The sequence below is a fragment of the Drosophila eugracilis genome, unplaced genomic scaffold (assembly GCF_018153835.1).
Source record: "Drosophila eugracilis isolate 14026-0451.02 unplaced genomic scaffold, ASM1815383v1 contig_2088, whole genome shotgun sequence".
NCBI classification, from domain to species: Eukaryota; Metazoa; Arthropoda; class Insecta; order Diptera; family Drosophilidae; genus Drosophila; species Drosophila eugracilis.
This window is the reverse complement of record NW_024572964.1, coordinates 113,680-136,037: the sequence shown is the minus strand read 5'-3', so window position 1 is coordinate 136,037 and position 22,358 is coordinate 113,680. Positions and strand designations below refer to the sequence as shown.

The window sequence follows — 22,358 nt, the reverse complement described above, 5'->3', positions numbered from 1 at the left end:
AATGTGTGTCACTCGATTTTAAATTTAATTAATTAAACTTACCTGAAAGTCACACCCTCACAACAAATGACCAAGTTCAACCAAAGCGTATCATAAATTTGTGAAACAAATTACTTAATCTACTCACGAATTATTGAACGCCGTTGACGCTTGATGCCGTTGATGAAATACTTTAACAGTCCGAACTGTAAGTTTAAAGAAAATTAATGCATTAAAAGAGGTGTAGATAAAAAGAAAAGCTGAATCTGACAGTTGGTCAAATTAAAGCTTATATGCCTGATGTTTTCTTCGACCAGCCGAAGCTGCTTTTTCCTTGCATTGAAAAAAAGTCAAATGTTTCGTATTAGTCGTGTAAAACAATTTTATAAGATTTAAAATGATATTATTATGATATTTAATTGATAGAAAATAATAAAAATTATTTTTTAATATGCTTTGAATATGGCATTAAATCGGAGGGACTTGAGGGACATAAGTATAAATTTTAACTAGTAAAGGCCAAGGAACCCTCTACCGTAATATGCAGAGCTCTAAAATTGTAGAACACATTAATATGAATATGGCCAAGTAAAAACAAAATATATGAGTGCCGATATAACTAAATATTATGTGGGAAAATCGGTCACATGCATCTCATATAGTAGTCATATTAAAATACTAATAAACACGCATGACACACACACGAATAACAAGTTACGGAACATTTGCTAACTGAATAATATTTTGTATAATTCGGTTCTCAAACCGCGCCGTACAGCTAAAAAGCACAGAGCTTATTTACACCGCTTTTTTAGATGTATAGATCGTATGATTTAGGTGAGCATATTTGTCTTACGACTAGGCAAAACGGAATTACATTTAATTGAAATTGTCGTTCGCTCTACATCTTCTCCTGGATGAATGGGTGAAGTAGGGCCTGATTGAGGGAGATACGCTTGGCCGGATCTAGGGCGAACATGTTCTCCAGCAGATCCTTGAGCTGAGTAACCTTGCGCTGCTGATCGTCTGGTAGGTTTTGGTCAGCAATTAGTTCTTGCTGCAAGCTACGCGAGGGTTTAACTACCGGCATCACAACAATTTTTTCCTGAAGAATTAAAACATTGCAGTCCAAAGGTTAGCTTCTTGCTTTATCTCAAAAAACTTACCCGTTCTGTGAGCTTATCTATTTCATGATACAGGAAGTTGCAGCTTTGATCAAAGTGCTGCTCCTTAAACTGACCTTTCCTTACAATTCGGTTTGGTATCTTGCCCTTAACGTCCATAAAAAATTTTAGCATCTGGTTGTTACTCTTTCCGCTGAAGAGAATCTTTCCTGTGTAAAGCTCGTAAATTGTGCAGCCGGCGGACCAGGTATCGATGCCATAGTCGTACGGAATACCCAAAATAATCTCTGGCGAACGGTAGAATCGCGACACCAAGTAAGGAGTTATTTCATTGTCACTGATTGCCGAGGCAGACCCAAAGTCGCACAACTTTAATATCAGATTATTTTCGTTGACCAATATATTATCCGGTTTTATGTCCGCATGCAAAATGCCGGTCTTTTTAAGCAATTTGAGTGCCAAAAAAAGTTGCTGCGTGTAGCTACGAACTGCTTTGATGTGGAGGCCCACATTTTTGCCATATTTCTTTAAGACTTCACGCAGATTCATTGCCAATGGTTCAAATACCATACAAAGATGCTACAGCGCAAAAATAATATTTGCAATAAGGATTATTATACAACATTTGTCATGTTGTTGACTTACCTGCTTGTGGAAAAAGTGACGGTACAACCGCAAGCAGTGGAATCTGTCCTCCGGATCAGCATCGTTAAGCTTCTTAAGAATTTCAAGTTCCCGCAAGCCAGTTTTGTGCCTAATATGATCGTAAATAAACCCATCACATAATATAATAAATTTTTGCTTACATAATTTCGTTGTTGCGTATGATTTTTATGGCTACATTAGCCTGTCCTCGAGCTTGGTCTCTGCCACGAACGACATTGCTAAACACACCCTGTCCAGTGTATCCATTTACTAGATAGCGATTATCCAGCACTTCACCGATCCGAACTCGATAATAGCCTTCTGCGTCGTCCCAGTTGTCGGTGAGGGCGGGGTTTTCATGTTGGTGCTTATTCTGGACGATAGTGTTGGGTGACTGGAGGGTATAAATTCGAAATTATTAAATTTGATCGTGATATGATATTCTGAAATTTACAATCTTTCGACTCACATCGAAATTTGAATCCACATCTTGATCGGCAAACATATCCCACTCGTTTCGCTTTTCCCTCACGGAGCTGTTTTTTATGTTACCCGAGTTGTCCAGATGCTGATGATCCTTTGGAACACCAGAACTGGTCTGGGTGGGCGTCGGCGTCCTAAGGGGTCTTCCGCGTTGGGATGACCCTGGCGAAGTGCTTCGAGACTCATACGAGATGGAGTTCTGAGGAGTTGGGGATTCTTGCCCAGTGCCTAGTTTCTATTAACATTTAAGATTAATAAGCTATCTGTCAAATCATTTAAACAGATCAACGCACCTTAAGCAACTCCTCGCGCTTTTTCCGACGTAGTTCAATGATACGTTCTTCGTCATCCTCATCATCGTTTATGTCAATATCCAGGTTGACCTCATCGTCACTGCTGTCTTTATCGTGTTTTTTTTGTCCCTCGCTCAGCGATCCCTTGTATCGATCCCTATCCCCGTTTTCAGCGCCACCTCGTGGACCGCCACGACCACTTCCACGGTCAAAGCCACCACGATCCCGGTCCTTTTGCCGCTCCCGCTCCCGGCGCCTGTCCGACTCAAACTTACTGCGGCTGTGTGACCGCTGACTGCGATTCGATCGAACATCCCGCTCCCTGGCACGACCTGGTCTCAGATCGGTGGGGAACGGCCTTTCCGGTCCACGCCGGTCACGGTCTCGGCTATGGTCTCGTCTTTCCCGTTGTTTATCGCGATTGATTTCCTGCCGTAAGTCTTCCATGTTACGATTCCGGCTGCGAGGACGGGCTTGGGTCGGCTGATCCACTACTCTGCGACGTGGGGGTGAGCGCTCGCGTTCTTTTGAACGACGTTCCCTTCGGCCGAGGAGCGTCACTGTGTCATCGCGTGCTCGACATCTTTGAGCGACTTCGAGGGGGGATGCGTGGCGTCGTCGCTTCTCAGGTGTCGGCGAGGGGGTTCGTTGGCCTCCGCTAGAATCATCCAACAATATAACATCGGATTCATTTGAGTTATGCGTGCTAGACTGTTTAATATTAGCATGTTTACTGGATGCAGTAGCCAGCGGTGCTGCAGTCTTGCTGGCCCCCATCGGCTGCACCTGTGGCTGTGGTGCGGAGGTTGCCACCTTGGAAACTGGCTTGGCCTGTGTTTGCGGGTTTAGTTGGAGATGAAGCTCGCCTCTGTTCTCGGCCTCTGGGTCCGACATATAGGCGCCCAGGCGAGCCTGTAGCAGAGCCTTTTGTCGCATTAGATCCTCCAGGTTCAACTCATCTTCGATAAAAGACGCTATGATCGGACTGGCCACATCCGCGGGGCTGAAATCGAGGTAAAAAAGGAGCGAAGGTAATATGAAGTTTGACATCAAACCTGAATTCACCCCGCAGTACTTACACATCGCTTTCGCTGCCCGAACTTGCCACTTCCAAGACGGGCAGCACTTTATTCTGAATAGTCTTGGTGATTTCCTCCACCAAGCTGTTGGGGTCCGTTGGCAGCAAGGGCTTGCCGATCCGAAAGTCGGGTCCATTACGGCTGGCTTTTTGCATGATCTCTGTGAATTTGTTGCTCAGCCCAGAGTTCTTTGACATCTTCTCCTTGACGTTCTTCTGCGGGTCAGAGTCGTTCGAAGACTCGCTAGCGCGGTGAGGGCGCTTTTTTGCCTTTCTGTGCTTTTTATGAGCATGCCTATCCTTCTCGTTTTTGTTAGTCGAGGATTTCTTGTGCTTCTTATGTTTCTTGGCCTTCTTGTGTTTTGACAGACGCTTCTCCGAAGCGCTGTTGTCACTAGAGTCGTAGCTATTTAATGGCAAGGGGTGGATCCGGTTACTATGCCCATGTAGGCAACATACAAAATAGATAACATACCTTTTACCGTCAGTCATCATAGCGGTGAAGAAAAAAAAGGGGGAAATATACAAAACGTGCTATGCGTCCTATGCGTTTTCTTTTAGTAATTGTAATTTTAATGGTGAAACTTTTCAATTCATTTTTTCTTCTTCTTCTATATAGCTTTTTCAGTAAGGCAGCATATGACAAACGGAAAATACACTAAAATATCCGTGGTCAAAAAACATTTACATGTTTCAAAGTTGATAAATTAATATTAGTAATAATATCAAAAGTGTGTAAAAAAAAAAACGTTTTCAATAAATTAGTAAATAGGGCTGGACCACTAGCCAAAACTAGCCATGTCGTTCAGTCAGCTGACATTTTTCAAATGTAGCCCATCTATACATGTACGCATTATAATTTAAAACATTTAAATAAATGCAACTTTCTAAATTTTATCTTTAATGATTTTGCATTTTTGGGTTTTTTTTACGCTCGCGCTTTTAACCTAACTTGCTACTGCAACATCCACGTCATGCTCGTCCTTTTCAATGCTCAACTCGAGCACAGTGTCTTCCTCCACGGACATGGCTTTGTAGTCCTCCGTGGAGGCGCCGTGGAATTTGGAGTCGCCGCGGACTCCGTCGAACTTGGCTGGACTGCTGTTATTGAGATCGTCCTCGTCACTGACCTCCATGATGCCATTGTCGTCTAGCTCTGGCTCTGAACGGGCATCACTCTCGCTAGATGATGAAGAGGAAGACGACGATGACGAGGATGAGCTGTTATCCTGGTCCAACTGTTGTTCCAGCTCGTGGATCGTGTACATAAGCAAAGTGAAGTCGTTGCGGCGCTTCTGGAATTTGCGCTCCATCTTAAGCTTCTTCTGCACCAGGTCATCAATCTCCCTCCTGATCCTCTCGATCTGCTTTTGGGTGCCGTTACGGTCCGGCTGTTGTTGAATGAGCGATGCCAGCAAGTCGTACTCCATCTTGTTCTTGCGAATCTGCTTTGCGGTTATAAGCTCCTTCTTGCTGGCTTCAATCTCTTCCTTTGCCAAAACTATACTATGCTCATGCTGCTCCACCAGCTTGCTGTAGTTGTGCCTCTCCGCAGCAATCATCTGTAAAGTCTGAACATTTTTCATTGCAGTAAGCTTGCACTGGGCGAACTGGGCCATCAGGCGGTCATACATGATTGGGCTATTGATTAAGCAAAAAGATATATGTAGAATAAACTCAGATTTCGCGTACAAATCATCCAATACTTACTTTGCTTCCATCTCCGGCGAGTCGTTTTTGGCGTTGGCCCATTTCAAGAACTGCTTCAGCAGTACAACTATCCTTCGATCCTCTCCAGTGCCGTCGCCATCAATCAGCAGGCGCTGCTTTATGATTTCCTCTGTGATATCAGTTTAAATTTTTGTCCCCAAATGCGAAAATAACAAAAACAGCTTACCATCGTTCATCTTCACTAATTTAACCTCAGGATCGGAGTGTGGCCAAGCCCACCGCTGCTTCGACATCCCAAGCAGTGCGGTCTTACTGTAGCGGGTATGTTTGCATCCCTGGTTATATTACTTTTGTTTCGGAAAAGTATTCAATTGATTTCTGACCCATTATAAATCCCTGCAGAGAGCCCAGTGCAGCGCCAGTTAACTTTATTTATCAGCCAACTTCAACAAATAAGTGCCTACCTTTCCAGAATGTCTGAAACGTCAAGCGTCGAAGTGGATGCGGACAGGGAACGGGATCGGGGCTCTTCCGATCCTTTCACTCTAGACAGCAGGAAGATTGATGCGCTTCGCCAGCGCTCCCAACGCTTGACCGCACGTCTGCAGCAGACGCAGAGAGAGATGGAGTCGTCCTGTGTAACTGGAAAAGAGTTGTCAGCCACCCGGTGCCCAAATATCGTGAATCCGCCAACGCAGAGGCTCTTGTTAGAGGCAATGCCCAGACCTAACCATGCCCCATCTGTGCCCTCCGACAGTAGGCAAGCCATTAATATGCCAGGTCCTATTCCGGTATCGATAGCCATGTCCCTACCGTACCACCTAGCACTGCCCTCTTATCCAGTGGCCATGCAGATGCCATCCCAGCAAGCGCTGCCACATATGCAGAATCTGTCTAATTCCAGTAAACAGCTAATGACAAAGAAAAAGTCGAAACGGGTGCTACAAAACGAGGTTAATGCTCTGCAGGAGATGGTTAAACTTCTATCACATGTCTCCCCTAACGTTAACGCGTATGCTGCCCAGCTCATAAGACAGAACGAAGTTTTGTCCCAGCTGGAGTGGAGCCAGACCAGGGTAGCTGCAGTGCCCCAACAGGCGGCAATTCATCGTCTAGTGCCTCAGCAACGAGTAGAGGGACGTCAGCGGCTCGAGTCTGAGGTTTCAAATACGAGTAGCAATAGCAATCTTGCACAGCAACAGACAAAACAGGGACGACGTCAGCGAAACCGTAAAAAAAGCGAGGGGTCCGCCAATAATCCAACGCAGTCGCTAAAAAGCGAGTTGCAGGCAATGAGGTCGTATATAAACAAGATTGTTCAGCATCATGTTGGAACGGACTGCCAACTGCCGCAAGAATTGATCTTCGAAGGAAACTTCTCTGATCTGGAAGCACATGCTCAACGCCTGGCTGCGGCAGGATATGGGCGCATTGTAGAAGAAGAAATCCGTGTGAACCGAAAAAACAACAGGCAGGCCTTTATTACGATGTCCACAGATCGCGAGGGACTCGAACGGGATGGCATAGTGCTTTTGCCTGTGGCCCGACGTTATGCCTTCGAGGGTGACAAAGTCCGTGCCTTCGTTCTAAATCCAGGTGCTCAGTGCAGTTCAAAGCCTGCCGACCCCTACCCTGGGGGAATCACTGGCGGAAAAACGTCTTTATCAATCGGTAAGTTACGGCTAAGCTAAAAGACTATCGGCTGAAAATAAATTTCTTTTCAACAAGATGATGAGGAGCTATCGGACGAAACCGAGTCCCAGGATTCTGAGACCGATACCGACAATGTAGTCGTTATATCTTCAGACAACTGCCCCAAAGCGTTCGTCATAGCCATCACTAAGCAAACTGAGCTTCGCCAGATCGTAGGAACCATTTCGTTCACGAACCCTATTACGCTCTGTGATGATCAGCTCTTTTATAAGTTCCGGCCGTACGATTTGCGAGTTCCCATGGTCTACGTGCCGAAAGAAGCCTGTGCCGCCCACATCCAAATCAAGCAGAACGGGGAGGTATCTGGCCTTTTATACCTAGCCCATATTCTCGAGACTGATTGTAATGGACACTGCATTGCCGAGCTGGTTCAGCCAGTAGGCGTCGTGGGAAATTTGGAGGACGAGCTCAAGGCAATTCTTTTTCATAATGGTCTCCGCGATATAAAGCCATTTGAGAAGCGATTTAACGACATGTATTCCCAACCGCCACTGCCAATAAGCAAGGATGATCTGCGTCAGCGAAAGGACATGAGAAAGACGTGCATATTTACCATAGATCCAATGACTGCGCGCGATTTGGATGATGCCGTTTCTATAGAAAAACTAGGCGACAACAAATATGAGGTTGGCGTACATATATCCGACGTTTCGTACTACTTGCTAGAGGACAATGAGCTTGATAATATCGTAAAGAAACGTTCTACGTCGATTTATTTAGCCAATGAAGTTATTCACATGCTGCCGCAACCACTCTGCATGCGCTGTTCCCTGCTACCGGGGATTGATAAGTTTGCTTTCTCCGTCTTCTGGAAAATGAACAGTGAGGGAACCATTTTAGGAAAACCCGAGTTTTGCCGCACCATCATTAACTCCTGTTCACAATTTGCTTACGAGCACGCGCAAAAGATTATAGACAACCCTTATGAGAATTTTACCATGAACGACTTTCCGACCATTCTGAACGGGTTTCAACCTGATGACATTAAAGAGAGGGTCCTGTGGTTACACAGGATAGCAAGCTCCATGCGTAAGTCACGCTTTGATAACGGCTCACTTACAATTAACAACGCCAAGCTCCGGTTTGTTCTCGACCCAATCAGCGGCGAGCCCTTGTCGTTCGAAGTGGAGAAACAGCGAGAGGCGAACCACCTGATTGAGGAGTTCATGCTACTGGCCAATCAGGCAGTGGCTCGATTTATTCATGACTCTTTTCCTGATATCTCTGTGCTGCGCAACCATCCTCCGCCATTGACTAAGTCACTTAAGTCATTACGGGAAAAGCTGGGTGCCCTCGGATTCGAACTGGACTACAGCTCGTCCAAGGCTCTGCAGGAGAGCATGGTGCGGTTGTGTAAGGATGCCCCCAATCCTGTCGCTATGAATGCCTGCCTTAGTCAACTCCTAATGAAGCCGATGGCAAGGGCATCGTAAGTTTTTCATCTTACAGAGATTATCCATTTTAACTGGTCTCTTCCTACTTGCAGATATTTTTGCAGCGAGGGTAAAACGGAACCGTCGGACTTTTGGCACTACGCCTTGTCCATACCAATCTATACTCACTTCACTAGCCCGATTCGACGTTATCCTGATATAATGGTGCACCGGTAATGGTCTTTAACCTTTGAAGTTAATTATTAGTTTTCACAGTGTTTCTTCATTCTAGCCTACTGGCGGCTGCACTCAAATATTGCACACCCCCTTGTCGGACAGCAGACGATCTGCATGTTTTAACAAAACTAGCCAACGAGAGAAAGTACAATGCTAAATTGGCCGGAGACGACTCCAGTAACTTGTTTTTCAAGCGCTATGTACGGAATAAACAAGCCATTTATATGCGGGCCGTGGTCATAGAGATATTTCAACACATGATGAATGTGGTTACTCTGGAATCTGGCCACGTTATAAGCATAAACTACAAGATGCAAAAGGTCCTTGTAGACACTCACAATGCACCAAACTACATTACGATTGCCGAACGAAACTTGAAACAGACACCTCGCAAATTGCAGCTTCTTTCCTTGGTCCATGTTTGCCTGGTAATTTGGGACAATAAACTAACTGGTTTTATAACGATGGGAGACCAACAAATACACGCGCCGAAGGAGCAGCCTAGCGGATCTAGTTCTTCCCGTAAAATTAGGTTAAAGCAACAGCAGGTGCAGCAAAATAACCAGCAGCATCGACAAAATGTCCAACAACAGCGGATATTTGCAATGAGGCAAAGCAGTTTATAACTTTAAACAGTAGTCTATTGCAATGTTTTACTAAATCCGAAACTACTCAAAACTCACTTAATTTAACAACAACGTGGGCCTGAGCTACTTGGCTAAAATTAACTCTGTGATTCTTACTTTTTCGATTTACAGTTGCACATCCCAATTAGCACTGTATAAATGTATGTGGTATGTACATTAAGTTGTTAATCAAAGCTAAATTGAAGGATTCCAAAACAATAAAACTTATTCGACCGACAGTAATTGTTTTCTCAAAATATTAAAATCTTTTGGGCAAATCCCATTGCTCATTTTGGTTTTATATTCAGACAGTAAAGTCTCTATTTGATTCGGGGTCAATCATGATAACCTCCGCCAGCTACATGCCAGTACTTAAGAGGAGAGTTTTAAGAAATTTATACCACAAGTTGTATGTGGTATGTACATTAAGTTGTTAATCAAAGCTAAATTGAAGGATTCCAAAACAATAAAACTTATTCGACCGACAGTAATTGTTTTCTCAAAATATTAAAATCTTTTGGGCAAATCCCATTGCTCATTTTGGTTTTATATTCAGACAGTAAAGTCTCTATTTGATTCGGGGTCAATCATGATAACCTCCGCCAGCTACATGCCAGTACTTAAGAGGAGAGTTTTAAGAAATTTATACCACAAGTTACTTAATCTTCAAGTGTAGCGCTAGCATCGGACTGAAATGAATTGCATTGGAATATTTGGTACGTTTTTCACGCTATGGAATTACTGATAGTAGCTAAAGCCTTTTTGACAGGTATAGCCCTGCTTTTGATTGGTCTAGTGCAATGTCAGACTGGAGCGTTCTTAAGCTGCTTCCAGGCGTGTCAGGCAACCTCCGAGTATAACCCAGTCTGTGGCAGTAATAGGGAAAACTACTTCAACGAAAACCAATTGCAATGCGCCGTGAAGTGTGGTAAAAGTGAGTAAACTCTTACGATTCATAACTCTACAAATCTGGCCGTAGCAATTTTACTTTTTTCATTTGCAGATATCTATAAGCTGCATTCGGGAAACTGTCGGCGACTGCCTAGATTTTAAGGAAACTCGAGGTTTCCTCATTCCAATATCATTTTAATGATTGTGTAAATCAGAAGAACCAGAATAGAATTCGGTTGCGCCATGGGGTCATTCCGAATAATCTGGACCTGATCAATTTAAATAAAATCAGCGATAGCAGTCATCGTACCCATTCCCAGACTTTTCCCTTTTAAAAGTATAGTTTCCGTTATTTCCGAAAACAAATGTAAAAAAAGTTAAAAGCTTAGCCCCTATTAACTTATGAGCCTTAATGATTATGGGTAAGGTAGAATTGGCAAAAAGGTTTTCTGGTGTTTAATAATTGTAAAATTTTACCAAATAACGTTTGTAATTTACTTGAGTTGTAAATAAGAATTAAAACTAACCCGATGTGACCGACTGACTCTGCTGGCGAAGGCGGCACAGTTCTTCGGCACTATAGTTCAGCTTGCGAGTTGCGCTCTCCGAGAAGCACTCAAATTTTGATAACAGTTCCCCAAGTTGTATCTTAATCGCGTACACTTCAGCTTGCAGGGAGCTTAGGACATTTCCCTGGTTTTTTAGATGGACCGCTCCCTCCTGCTCCTGTCGCATCTGCTGAGGCACATTTGTTGCTGATCGGGGACGTAGAAGCTCGTGCATTTGAAGGATATTTTGCGCCTTCTTCGGGTTTCCCATGGCTGGCTCTGGCTGGAGGGAATCCCTTTGGAACGGTTCCTGCTGACGCTGCAGACTTCGGCTGAATATGTTGTAGTTCTTCTCGAACTGCCGGCGCCGGATGCTTTGGTCCCTGTCCCGCCGTTCGGCGACCAGCTTATAGACGTTTAACTTGATGTTCTCGGGCAACTGGTTATCGCGGGGGTCGTTGGGTCGGATAGTAAACTGCAGTTTATCGCGGGAAGTGCGCAAGAGAGCACTCCGCTTACACAGCTGAATCAGGTTGGTGGGTGCACTTCGCAGTAGGCGCGAGAAAAAGAGGCTCTCTAGGCGCGACACTAGTTCGGCTTGACGCACCAGGCGATCCAGTGTTGCGCTCACTTGCAGGCCTTGAATGTCGCTGACGGCCAAGCCCACCATCAGATTGGTTAGGATCACTGTAACAAGCAGCACGAAGGACAGGAATATAATGTGAGCGGTAACTGGAAACTTGACTTCGTAATTGCCGTAAAATATGTCCTCAAACTCCAGCTCCCCGGACATCATCGTGATGGATTTTAAAAAGGACCACGTAATGTTCTCAAAAGCAGGATAATCGTTAAAGAGCACGGCAAAACTGAGACCAAAAGCTATCAGTAAGCATATATAGGCCAGCAGGAATTTTGCAAAATTAACAGCCACTAAATAAGAACGAGAACAATTATAAACTTATCTACGTACATAAGCATGTATGCACACACCTTTTGTGAACATTTGGACATATACACCAAAAATGGGGAATCTACCCACCAACATCATCAGCTCCAGCCACACTAGCAAAATCACTACAGCTGCCACGTGATGCTGCCATACCGGCACCGCTGTTAAATCATCAGATCGCACAGTCTCTGGAGACACACATAACAATACTCCACATACTATGGCCCATTGCAGCCAGTTCTCCCAATACTTTGCATAGCCTCGCAAACCATGGGCCATTTGGAACACCTCCTTTCCCAACAGGATAAGGTTTAGAATGATCACCAGGTATCCAATTGTGGAAACGTATCCTGGAGCCACGCATATCTCCCCCTCCTTGCAGCAACGGACATATACCCGTATCACGTACAATGTGAAGAGGAGCACGAAGAGTGTGTGGTAAGCCAAACTCATAAGAAAGAACTTTCGGATACGTCGCCACTTGAGAAATAGGAAAGTCTCGCAAAGCGGGTGCATTAGGATACGTTTCTGCCCCACTTCTATAAGGCAGATAAGCAGCTCAGTTTCGCCACGTTCCATCGAAGAACTGGGAACCAGCAGTCTGAAGTCCAGCTTTATCTGACAGTCTACGTCCCCAATTTCATGGTCGTTTGCCTTTATGGAACGGTCGAGCTTTTGCATTACCTTGGGTATTATCTCGGGAGTGCGCCGCACTATGAACGACAGTGCCGATACATTTCCGTCCGTTTTAGCGGTGATATCCGCCCCGTGTTCTGAGGATAAAATTGACAAGGCAATTAGGCAGGGATCGCTTTAGAAAATTTCTAAAACAAAAACTTGCCTATGAACGTGTACACACAGTTGCTAAATTCATTTAGTGCTGCGATGTGGAGCGGAGTATAACCATAGTTATCTGCCTGCAAGTGATAGTCATGGATTTTAAATATTAAAAGAAAGGGAAATACTTTTTAGATTTTAAGCAATCCAAAAAAATATTTGGGAAAGTTGTTGACTTTTAAGAATGAGGTGGAGGGGTAGTGTTAACAATTATCTTTCAAAATATGCTACTATTCCGGATAAAATAACCTGCCGTTTACCTTGTTAACATCCGCTCCCGCCTTGAGCAATGCATTGCAGCAGTCCAGGCAACGTGACTGCTTTACTATTGCTGCATGCAGGGCCGTTCTTCCGTCCCGGTATACGGCGTTCACATTGGCGCCATATGAAATAAGAATATCCACTGTACCAATTGACTGGGAAAGACAGGCGAGGTGCAAGGGTGTCTGGTGGCTGGCGTTGCGGCAGTCCACCTCAGCCCGGTGCTCCAGGAGCAGACGAGCACACTCAACGTAATCGTTCTCCGCAGCTGCAATTAAAGAATACTTGAACGGTTAAATTAAATTCTGTATCGAGAAAATTTTTTAATGGAAAGAAACCAAAAATATTATTTTCCTATGGTAAAATAAAAGAAAATGAAAAAAAGGTAAATGCCTTCTCACCCAAGTGCAGAGCCGTGACCTTTCCTTCGCCGAACTGCGATCGTACGTCTGCGTTGTGGCCAAGAAGCAGTTGGACACACTTGGCGAATCCCGCTGCGCTTGCAGTATGCAGTGGCGTTTCTGTGTACACCTGCGGGGTGTTCGGGTCGGCACCGTACTTCAAAAGGATCTCGACGCAGTCCACCGCATTGACGTCGATGGCGTAATGCAGGGCAGAACGCTTTTCAATGCCAATATTAATATTCGCCTTCCGTCGCAGCAGCAGAAGGATGCACTCGACACTTTTAGAGCTAAGACGAATAGATTAATCATAAGCATATGCCGCGACATGGAGCACATTTATTGGCAACTTACCTAGCCGCACAGTGCAACGACGTCACCTCCTTTTTCGCATCCCAGCGATTCGGGTCGGCGCCGTAGTCGAGCAAAACTTTTGCAATGGGAGCACTGGAGCGGCAGCACGCGAAGTGCAGGGGGGTCCGACCTCGAATGTCCGTCACGTTAGGGTCCACATTATAGTGTTTTAGCAGGAAATTAATATTTTCCACTCCCCCAAATGCCGAGCAGCAAATCAGGGCCAGATCTCGATTGCAGTCGGAGGAGTCGGACATTAATTCTAAGAAGTTTCTGATGAGTGCATTCAGAAGGCGTATCGAGACAGTACGTACCCAGGCAACGGCCAGAACGGACCATTTCCAAAACCTGCTTCCCGCCCGGCGCCGCGGTCAAGGTTTTCTCAATTTCATCGAGTTCCCAAAGATTTTGGTTCTGCTGTTGCCGCGCGAAGATCTCATGCGCCTCGTCGCTGAAAATCCCGGCACTGTTATCCTCGCTGGAGATGCTTCGCTTGTCCAAGAGCAGGTCCACATCAGCTGTTTGATCACTTTCCGAGTTCCATTTTAGATCGTTTTCCTGCAAGGCAAATAATGGAATTAGCGGACGACTGACACCGAGATCTAGTGCGAGCCGTGCGGCCCAGGACTCTTTTTTACAATAATCGAGAAGCGTACGTTCTCCATCTTGATGCCGCCACTTCTGTCTGCGGCTATTTGTTTACACTACCGTGGCCAAAACAACAATAAACTTTACGTTGTGTCGGAATCGAGAGTCGGTTCAGCTGGCTCCGGCTGCCAATCGGATGCGCCCCCTTTTTAATGGGTCGATTACTTATCCGGAGAAATCAACAATAACTGACGGCATGAAAATAATTATACTCGGCGGGCAATCTCTGCCGACACCCGGAATCTGTTCTGCCTCTAATTAGTAAGATATTACGGCTCTTTCGGCTTTTTATTCACGAAGTGTATATTTGGGTATTTGTTGAAATATCTGGCAGTGTGCTGGTGATTTCTTCGCACCGCTGGCAATCTGTGCTAATTTCCCCACATTCGCAGTTTGTTCCACCTCCTCCTCCTTTCCCGTTTTCACTGGTATTCCTCCAGATATCAACGTTGCGTCCGCGACCGATGGCGTCAAAGTTCCATGGCAAACGAACCTGGACTGATCGCTTCGGCTCTCGGCATCCAGTGCCAGCATTTCACACTTACTCATTGCACTCCGTTTGGACGAATGTAGTTGTATACGGATAAGTTACTAATAAATGTGTGCCGGTAAGAACAACAAGGAAAAAGAAAAACATTTCGCTAAACTTTCTATTTTAAATTGCCCGCCAACTAACTGATACCTTTACACGCTACCAGTGTGCATGCCAAAAATGTTATTTTTTAGATAATTTAGAAATTAAAGTGTTTTTTAATCGCATTAAAAAGGCCGATCCCAAGTTTAGATACATTGAAAAATGCATTCATATACTTTAGCTAATAAAATTCGGAAAGAGTCACTTTCATACGCATGTAGTTTTTAGCAGCGAGCGCTGTTAAATAAAACGTTATCCTCTCAGCATGCTGCTAATCAAAATTAACATTTCAACTAGCGCCAATGCGGCCACAAAGGGAAACCAGCGTTGTTGTCACCTTAGCTTATAAAAATCTATCGATTTACTCCCAGCTCTAGCATCAGAAATCTTATATATATCCCCGTTTCAGCGCCTCTCGCCACAAAATAAAAGTTGCTGTTGGAGAGAAAAGATACGTAACGGATACGATCGAAGTTAAAGTGAAAGGTGTGTGTGTATACCAATTTCCCAAACAAAGAAATCGACGAAATGGTGGCGTACTATGATGAGTGCGACGCAACTAAAAATCCTAAGACCCTAACTGACTGGGTGCGTAACTTCCGCGTTAAGCGTCAGAAAATGCGTCGCAAATTGAGGGGCGCTGGTAGCGACCTGCGCGTGAACGCCATTTTGTCGACAGCCCTGTTACACGCGGAGCACGAGCTGCGTAGAAAACAGCAAGAGCGTTTCAGTCGCTGGCTGGAGATGCAGACTCGATTCGTGCCCCATGGTAGGACTCATTGTGCCAGCGACGCTGATTTGGCGGCTGTTACGAGCGCCAAGGCTGCTGCGGTAGCGGAGGCGGAGAGTAATTTGTGGAGCAGCGAGCTCAGCGGCCTCGACAGTTTTATGCGCAGCCTGAGCAGCAACAACACCGGAACGGCCAGCAACAACAGCTGCGCCATTACAGTTACTAGTTAGAAAGAGATGACTGTATAGTGTTCACGCTGTGTCTGTATGCGTGACTGACACATGCTCAAAATGGTGGCAGGAAGAAAAAAGACTAGAGTTTTCGAATCGAATCATTTACCTTTATGTAGCATTGATCTTTGTTAAACTAGTTTTATCACGACAACCAATTTCTCATTTGCAGTCGCAATATTATAGATTGTAATGAAAAAGTGAAGGATTGGAAGAGTGTGAAGAGGCGCTGAACCAACAGCCTTCGAATCGAGAATGGTGTGAGTCACGGGTGCTGCCACCAGAGATCCATGTGAAAATCCACCAAGCAGCCTTTGGTCCCGGAGCACACTCGGTTTGTAAATCTGTATATTATTTTTAGTTAAGTTACTTAGTTTAATAATAGTAGTGAAATCAGAGGTAGCAAATGGCCTTTTCCACAACGTCACGAAATTGGTTAGACAAAGATAAAGAAAAAACTCGGTTCACACACACACACACATTCACAGTATATATATATATGCATATATATATACACAGCGCTCGTGCTATTTTTATGTACACCAAGTTGAACTACTTTTTGGTCCGATGTGTTTGTGTTGAGAGATTCGATTTCGAATTTAAATTCGAATATTTATCATCGCCATTTCTGGCACTTCTGGAAGGTACTTACGGTTCATATTGAATCTCTAGCGTACGGGGCGAAATAGTGTAATACTTAAATTTTAAATGTACCTAAAGTAAGCATACAGAACTGATATATGATAAAACTTAAAATAAAACTATTGTATTGAATCACTGTTTAAATCGATGCTGCCTTTATTTATTATTCACTCAAATTTGTAGCTTAGCAAGCCCTCAGACCATATTCCCGTTTTACAAAAACCGTACCTAAATCGATTTTGTTTTACAGTTTCCTGCTCCTCGCACGTTAATGGCAACGATGAGGAGGAACGGAAAAAACAAACTACGTCGCAGTCGTCCACTGAATGAAAACGAATTCCGGTACTGGTAGAGATCTACAGACACAACGAATGCGATTATCGGTGGTAACGAAGAAACCAGTTCGTCATAGCGACGATGGCGTTGCGTTTTGAGTAACTGAGTGAGTCCTCTACGTCTGTCCGAATGAATCCCACCTCCACCGCAAGGCAGTGAGTTCCGCAAACCAGCCGATGGCCGATTGTGTACAGATCGCTGGAGCAGGGAGCAGCAGCAGCAAACACCACCGAGTCTCCTCTGCATGGTAATGCCATTGAAAAATGCCCATGTTATTCAGTCGCTGCGGACAGAACATTGGGGACAAGGCGGAATGCGCGCAGCAGCAGCTCCAGCTCGCATCAGCTAACCTGCGTTTGAACCAATAGTGCTTTCCACCGACTGCCAGCCACTACCACCACCTACTCTGCATAGAATGCTTCGCAGCTGCTGACCACCACCCACCCATCCACACAGTTACACGGTATTTGGTATATCAGCTGCGAACAAAATATTGCTTTTTGAACAGATTTACAGTGAAAAGAACAGCGGAGCAGTCGTGCATCATCAATATAACATTCTTCGTCTTCGGCGGATCGGATTTTAAGGACATTCTCTCGTAACTTCGCACGTAAGCCGTCTGGCAATATTCTGTCGATATACACTTGAATTTCAGGCGTCGGTTTCTCATGATTGATTTGGGTTATCATCTTCCAACTTTTTTCGCTCGGCAATTTCGTTGGACGTCTTTCTTAACTTTTATGATTTTGGCAGGCAAAGATTGGACCTTAGATACATATATTCGCCTACCTGTCTTTCTAATCAATAGGCTACCAAAGCCTGTTTTAATCTTTGTAGCGGCATGAAACAGTTGATCGGTTCCTGTACGTGCCAGTGTGCGATGCGCTCCATTTTATTCTTCACTCTCCAAATGTTCGATGTCTTGAGAGCACCATCAGGGGATATTCAATGACATTGAACCGCAACACGACCTAAAGAGTTTGTAGACTAGGGTCAAGCATCATTTTCGTTTATTTTTCTAGCGATGCTGCGCAGTTGAACGGTGCCTGCGTGCATCTGCATGAAAGAAAGGAGGGACCGTGTGCGGCGGACGATGTCAGTATTTTTTTTATTGAGTTCTGGAGTTCGGAGGCCAGAAAAATCAATGGGATAAAAACCAAGGCGTAAATCGTTTTTGATATTTAAACTCGATCAAAATTTGCCGATATATTATTTCTAGATTATGGCACTAAGCAACTCAGAAAACGGATTGCTACTACAGTCGCCTGGACTAACAGCAGAATTATAAAAGCTAAGACATTTGCAACATGTTTTTTCTTGTATTTTTTAGAAATACATATTCGTCAACAGCTATGCAGGGGAATCACAAGTCTGCGCTAATTGGGTGGCCCACCCATCGCATGTAAATTCTTGTTTCTATTATATATCCAACAAAATATTTCTGTCTTATAGCGATATGGCTGCAGTAGAATGTGCCTGCGCATATCTATCCGTAGCATACCCTGAGTTATTGACTTCAAAAGAAACTTCAATCGGATATACCTTTCATCTTTCAAACCGTGTGATCGATTTTGGAGCAACAAAATAAGCATTTCCCCATGACGTTCCTCTTTATTCAACTTTAATAAAGTAGTGACTCATTAATATATTCATTACAGTGTTGCTACCAAAACATGAGGGAAAACTTGAAATCAGAAGATAAAGGGACTTGTGGAGCATCTAAACTATCAACTTTAAGAAATATGCAATCGAAATCCATCCATTTTCTTATTTATAGAAGTTTTGGAGAACAGTACAGATTCAAGGGAACTAAACGACAGCTATTAATGGACCATTAATTTTTAGTATTTCGTACGAATGTGTTTGTATTATCTCATCCGTAAACTTGTAAACCGGAAGCAACAACAAATCGCCGATTCTTGGGTCCTGACAGTGTATGAGCCACATTTTGTGTATTCACAAGCGCAGCTTTAACTAAAATTTTCCCCCTTCGAAATGATCTAGAGGCTTATTTCTGAATTTATTTCAGTGTTACAAACATGAGCTTCTTGCAGTACCCCTATCTATCGCACCACCGAGAACATGTAGCAAAATTTCTGAGGCAATGGGAATCAAATGCCAACTTGAAAGCAATAACACCAACACTTAGTCGTCGCAATTCAACATCCATACTACACGTCGAATTCGAATTATAATGCAGGTCAGGTGTAATCAAATCAGATCCCGCTTATACCTGATTTTCAGCAATATTTCGGGCCATGAAGAAGATCCTTTAAAAGCAGGACCGACGTCTTAGCCGGGGCCCTTATGACCCTCCTCAGAGTGAGAGCCTTAGCAGTCTTAAATTTATTTTCGACTTTTTGCAGCGGTGCCGCACAGTTGAGTGTGCCTGTGGGCATCGAATTGACTATATTCGACCCGATAGGAAAGTCCACGCCTTGGACTGGTCCGACGACGAACACATGCACCGCCCCTAGCTTGCCGTTCCCATTGCTGTGCTGCTGCAAATCGTTAAAGGGAACCCAAAACGATGCATCAAGTCCATCCAGTTAGGCTTAATTTAGAAAGTACAGCGCGAAGCCGCCACGTCACCTGTTGATGCAAACGGTCACAATGCGTATCGAGTGTTATCGAGCATTACAAAAACGGCGTCCTGCCGCCTGGGCTGATTGTGAAACTTATGTTTTTATATTACAGCGAAGTTCTCAGCCGTGAAGGTCGCTATGGAGTGCCCAGCACACCGTTATTCCGACAGCGCCTGGCCCTGCAGTCCCAATCGAATTCTGGTGCCTCCCGGCAAAAAAATCCACACGGGCATTGTGAGAGGCCAGATTTGGAGCGACATCTGGCGCTGTGATATACTAAGTTGAGCCTATGCACATAAGGCATTGCACCGCACAGACATGTGCGTTCGGTCCACGCTAAAGGGAATCAAATGCGTTTGGACCGAGAGCCGCTACACCGCACCATCACCAGTAATCGCTGAGAAGTGAGCTGATGTGTTGTCGTTGTTACAAGGGCTGCTGCTGCAACTGCGTCACAGGCATCCTCGCCTAGCGTCGCTAACTATCACATATCACTTTCAGCCATCGACCACGTTTATCATTGAACGTTGATTGACCTTCAGACTGAGCAGAAGCTTATGATAGCAAGTCGATTACCGCAAATGTGAAACTTAGATAAACCGCCCGAATTCAAATCTTAAGATGTGCAGCAGCAGCAGTTGGAGTCTGTTGGTCAATCCAAAATAGCCTTATCCGGACTCGTCGCTGACTCGCTGAACGGAGCGCAGGAGAAGCGAAGCACGTTAATCACCTTTATTGGGGATTTCGTTTTACTTGCACTTTCCTTCCGTAGGTTGCCCATAATTCGAGAACAATTATATCCATCGCAAAGGGAAACAAATGCGATTAGTGTTCGAAGACCGAGTTGGGTGGCCAATGGGTCACACCACGCTCCGCCAGTTGAGCCCATAACTCCTGGCTCGCCGATCATCGTACCGCAAAAGGGAATCAATTGCGAGATGGTACTACAGCAGTCGAGCTTCCCGTTGAGCTCCTGGTCACCTTCTTCACTTCATCATAAATATCGTAAAGGGAATCCAATGCGATGTACAGCGACAGCGGCAGGCAGGGTAACCAAAGGCTAAGGTATATGAGCAGAATTCTAGTCGGTGCATTTACGCTTTCAGGAACGTCCACAACCCTCACAAACTACTCCGCATGTGTCTAAATCTGGCTGCAATGCCAGGCGCGCCTTCAAGCTAATCATCATGTTGGTCTCAAAGGGAATCCAAGAGACACGCGCCCCGCGGTATAGCCTACTGAATAGTTTTTTCCTTAAAACTATCATTGCAGCTTGCTGATTTAATTTAACATTACTATCCCAACCCACATTGAAATTTATGGAATTGTAAAGAAATGTGTCACCATATTTTTTCTGTTAGTTTTTCGTAGATGTTAATATATTTTTTTTTTCTAAGTGAATTGTTAAATTGCATTGTAGGTATTGAAAACCAAGAAATGTAAGCCCTTGCCGTAAGGGCGAATTGAGAGACATGTAACCTTTCTGAAAAATGCAACAGGATTCAATAGAATCCTAGGCTTAGTCCAGAACTAGCAGTAAAAACCAATTTAATAGCGGGACCCCTTTTAGGACGAGAACGATTGCAAAAAGCTGTTAGATGTGGAAGCTCCGCACAGAGACCCTTCGAGGATCAGCGCCAAGACAGGAAGCAGGGAAAGCAGAAGCAGAGAGGCACAGGCCGTGTTGACGATAAATATCTTCGAATTTGCACCTACTGATTCCGAGCTGTAATCACTGGGCTTCTATTCATCAAATTTTTATCTTTGGCCCATTTGGAGAAGACAGACTAGTAGCGACGTAGACGACACACGTAGCACACACCTTGATCATTTTTCATATAAGAAGTATTAAATCCTACGTTGGATCATCCTTTAAATGACAGTGGATCAATTCTTCGTCAAACACCATTTCGATCGACCCGCAACCGATTTTTCGATCTCGTACTATTGGCTTGTGATAGCTCTTGAATTTCTGCTGTTTTCGGCAGTGAACCCTATCTACGCGTCGACGCTCCAATTGGATTTCATTCAGCTTTCGCTTCGCTACACACTGGTCGATTCATTTTTCTCTGTGAAATCCCTTCGTAATGATATTAGATTTGTTGGAGCATTGTTCTTTAAATTGTAATACACCGTTGGAACAATTTGACGGCGGCGTGGGAATCTATTAGGACGGCGGCGTGGGATCTCCGACTACTGATGACGGCGATGGACGTTGAGGACCTCCGATAGACTGCGGCGAGGGATTTAAAGTTTGCAACGTGGGATTATTAGGGCGTTTAGACGAGGGCGCTAGGGACATTCTTCTTAAAATAAATGGGAATTGCAAGAATAATGTTGACTGCGGCGATGGAGGCTGGCGCCGTGGGATGCCAATTTTGGGACTGCGGCGGGGGATAACGAAATAAGGACTGCAGCGAGGGATCTGTGGTTTTTGACTGCGGCGTGGGAATACTTGACCGCGGCGAGGGACGACAGGACTGCGGCGGGGGAACCTTTGACGGCGGCGAGGGATGCTCTTCTGTCGAATAACTTCAGATTTGATACATAGTTGTTTTCCTGGCGTCAGACATTGCTTACACAGAAGTACTCTATTGCAAGTTCAAAGCTGATATACTGATATTCGATGCGGTGATGGGCGTCATCACCGCCCCCAAATGTTTGCACCCCTAACAGAGCCCATTAATGGAAAATTTATCATTTGTATACACGTTTATTTATTCTTCTGGAATACCGGAAAGCAACTTCGATATGTATGCCAACAAACTGATTGCGGGCATCGGACTTTAATGCACAATAAATTGATTTTTGAAAAAATTAAAATAAATGTTGGTTATTGGGGGGAAGGGTATAAGAGCTCAGGTAAAAGAAAGGTTTCCATAAGGAATATAGTAAGAACTGACATTGACTACCGGGTGGGATGTTTGATTGTGTGCCATGAAAAAAGTTGTATTGTTTTTACGGAGGACATGTGATGGTGTTCCGATTTGACTTGGGGAAGATATTGGTTGGATCCAACCAGACGATAGGGCTCCTGCCTGCTGATTGTTATGATTGCCCTCTAGCCAACCGCTAGAAGGAGGCGCAGAC

General features: G+C 44.6%; 6 protein-coding genes across 9 annotated transcripts; 3 read left to right on the top strand and 3 right to left on the bottom strand.

Moving 5' to 3' along the window:
• Positions 1-13: 13 nt before the first annotated feature.
• Positions 14-4,250, bottom strand: LOC108104645 (serine/threonine-protein kinase PRP4 homolog). 2 transcript variants are annotated; one of them, XM_017210825.1, is made up of 9 exons: positions 4,078-4,250; positions 3,604-4,008; positions 2,525-3,527; positions 2,218-2,466; positions 1,910-2,142; positions 1,749-1,857; positions 1,146-1,682; positions 857-1,084; positions 14-185 (listed from the first exon to the last, which is right to left on the bottom strand). In XM_017210825.1, exons 1-8 carry the CDS (start codon positions 4,095-4,097, stop codon positions 881-883), a joined length of 2,760 nt encoding a protein of 919 aa, XP_017066314.1. In that variant the 5' UTR covers positions 4,098-4,250; the 3' UTR covers positions 14-185; positions 857-880. The 2 variants fall into 2 exon arrangements, with proteins under 2 accessions (XP_017066314.1, XP_017066313.1); XM_017210824.1 differs by lacking the exon at positions 14-185 and having other exon boundaries at positions 704-1,084.
• A 230-nt stretch (positions 4,251-4,480) lies between these two features.
• LOC108104649 (THO complex protein 7) lies at positions 4,481-5,618 on the bottom strand. The gene is made up of 3 exons (XM_017210830.2): positions 5,500-5,618; positions 5,313-5,442; positions 4,481-5,243 (listed from the first exon to the last, which is right to left on the bottom strand). The coding sequence occupies exons 1-3, from the start codon at positions 5,564-5,566 to the stop codon at positions 4,550-4,552; spliced, it is 891 nt and encodes a 296-aa protein (XP_017066319.1). The 5' UTR covers positions 5,567-5,618; the 3' UTR covers positions 4,481-4,549.
• Positions 5,619-5,622: 4 nt separating this feature from the next.
• Positions 5,623-9,461, top strand: LOC108104643 (DIS3-like exonuclease 2). Its single transcript, XM_017210821.2, has 4 exons — positions 5,623-6,944; positions 7,002-8,415; positions 8,473-8,592; positions 8,652-9,461. Exons 1-4 carry the CDS (start codon positions 5,747-5,749, stop codon positions 9,220-9,222), a joined length of 3,303 nt encoding a protein of 1,100 aa, XP_017066310.1. The 5' UTR covers positions 5,623-5,746; the 3' UTR covers positions 9,223-9,461.
• Positions 9,462-9,646: 185 nt separating this feature from the next.
• On the top strand, positions 9,647-10,422 carry LOC108104653. Of its 2 annotated transcripts, none has more exons than XM_017210832.1 (3): positions 9,647-9,938; positions 9,992-10,156; positions 10,202-10,422. In XM_017210832.1, the coding sequence occupies exons 1-3, from the start codon at positions 9,917-9,919 to the stop codon at positions 10,273-10,275; spliced, it is 261 nt and encodes an 86-aa protein (XP_017066321.1). In that variant the 5' UTR covers positions 9,647-9,916; the 3' UTR covers positions 10,276-10,422. The 2 variants fall into 2 exon arrangements, with proteins under 2 accessions (XP_017066321.1, XP_017066322.1); XM_017210833.1 differs by having other exon boundaries at positions 9,871-9,938; positions 9,980-10,156; positions 10,226-10,422.
• A 132-nt stretch (positions 10,423-10,554) lies between these two features.
• On the bottom strand, positions 10,555-14,617 carry LOC108104644 (transient receptor potential channel pyrexia). The gene is made up of 8 exons (XM_017210822.2): positions 14,102-14,617; positions 13,778-14,021; positions 13,464-13,725; positions 13,110-13,399; positions 12,708-12,976; positions 12,452-12,527; positions 11,652-12,383; positions 10,555-11,591 (listed from the first exon to the last, which is right to left on the bottom strand). The coding sequence occupies exons 1-8, from the start codon at positions 14,126-14,128 to the stop codon at positions 10,636-10,638; spliced, it is 2,856 nt and encodes a 951-aa protein (XP_017066311.1). The 5' UTR covers positions 14,129-14,617; the 3' UTR covers positions 10,555-10,635.
• A 536-nt stretch (positions 14,618-15,153) lies between these two features.
• LOC108104656 lies at positions 15,154-22,091 on the top strand. Of its 2 annotated transcripts, XR_001772307.2 has the most exons (3): positions 15,154-15,231; positions 15,878-16,039; positions 16,598-22,091. XR_001772307.2 is itself a non-coding variant. In XM_017210838.2 (2 exons), exon 1 carries the CDS (start codon positions 15,274-15,276, stop codon positions 15,703-15,705), a length of 432 nt encoding a protein of 143 aa, XP_017066327.1. In that variant the 5' UTR covers positions 15,160-15,273; the 3' UTR covers positions 15,706-16,039; positions 16,598-22,091. The 2 variants fall into 2 exon arrangements, 1 of the variants encoding a protein (XP_017066327.1); XM_017210838.2 differs by having other exon boundaries at positions 15,160-16,039.
• Positions 22,092-22,358: the final 267 nt, after the last annotated feature.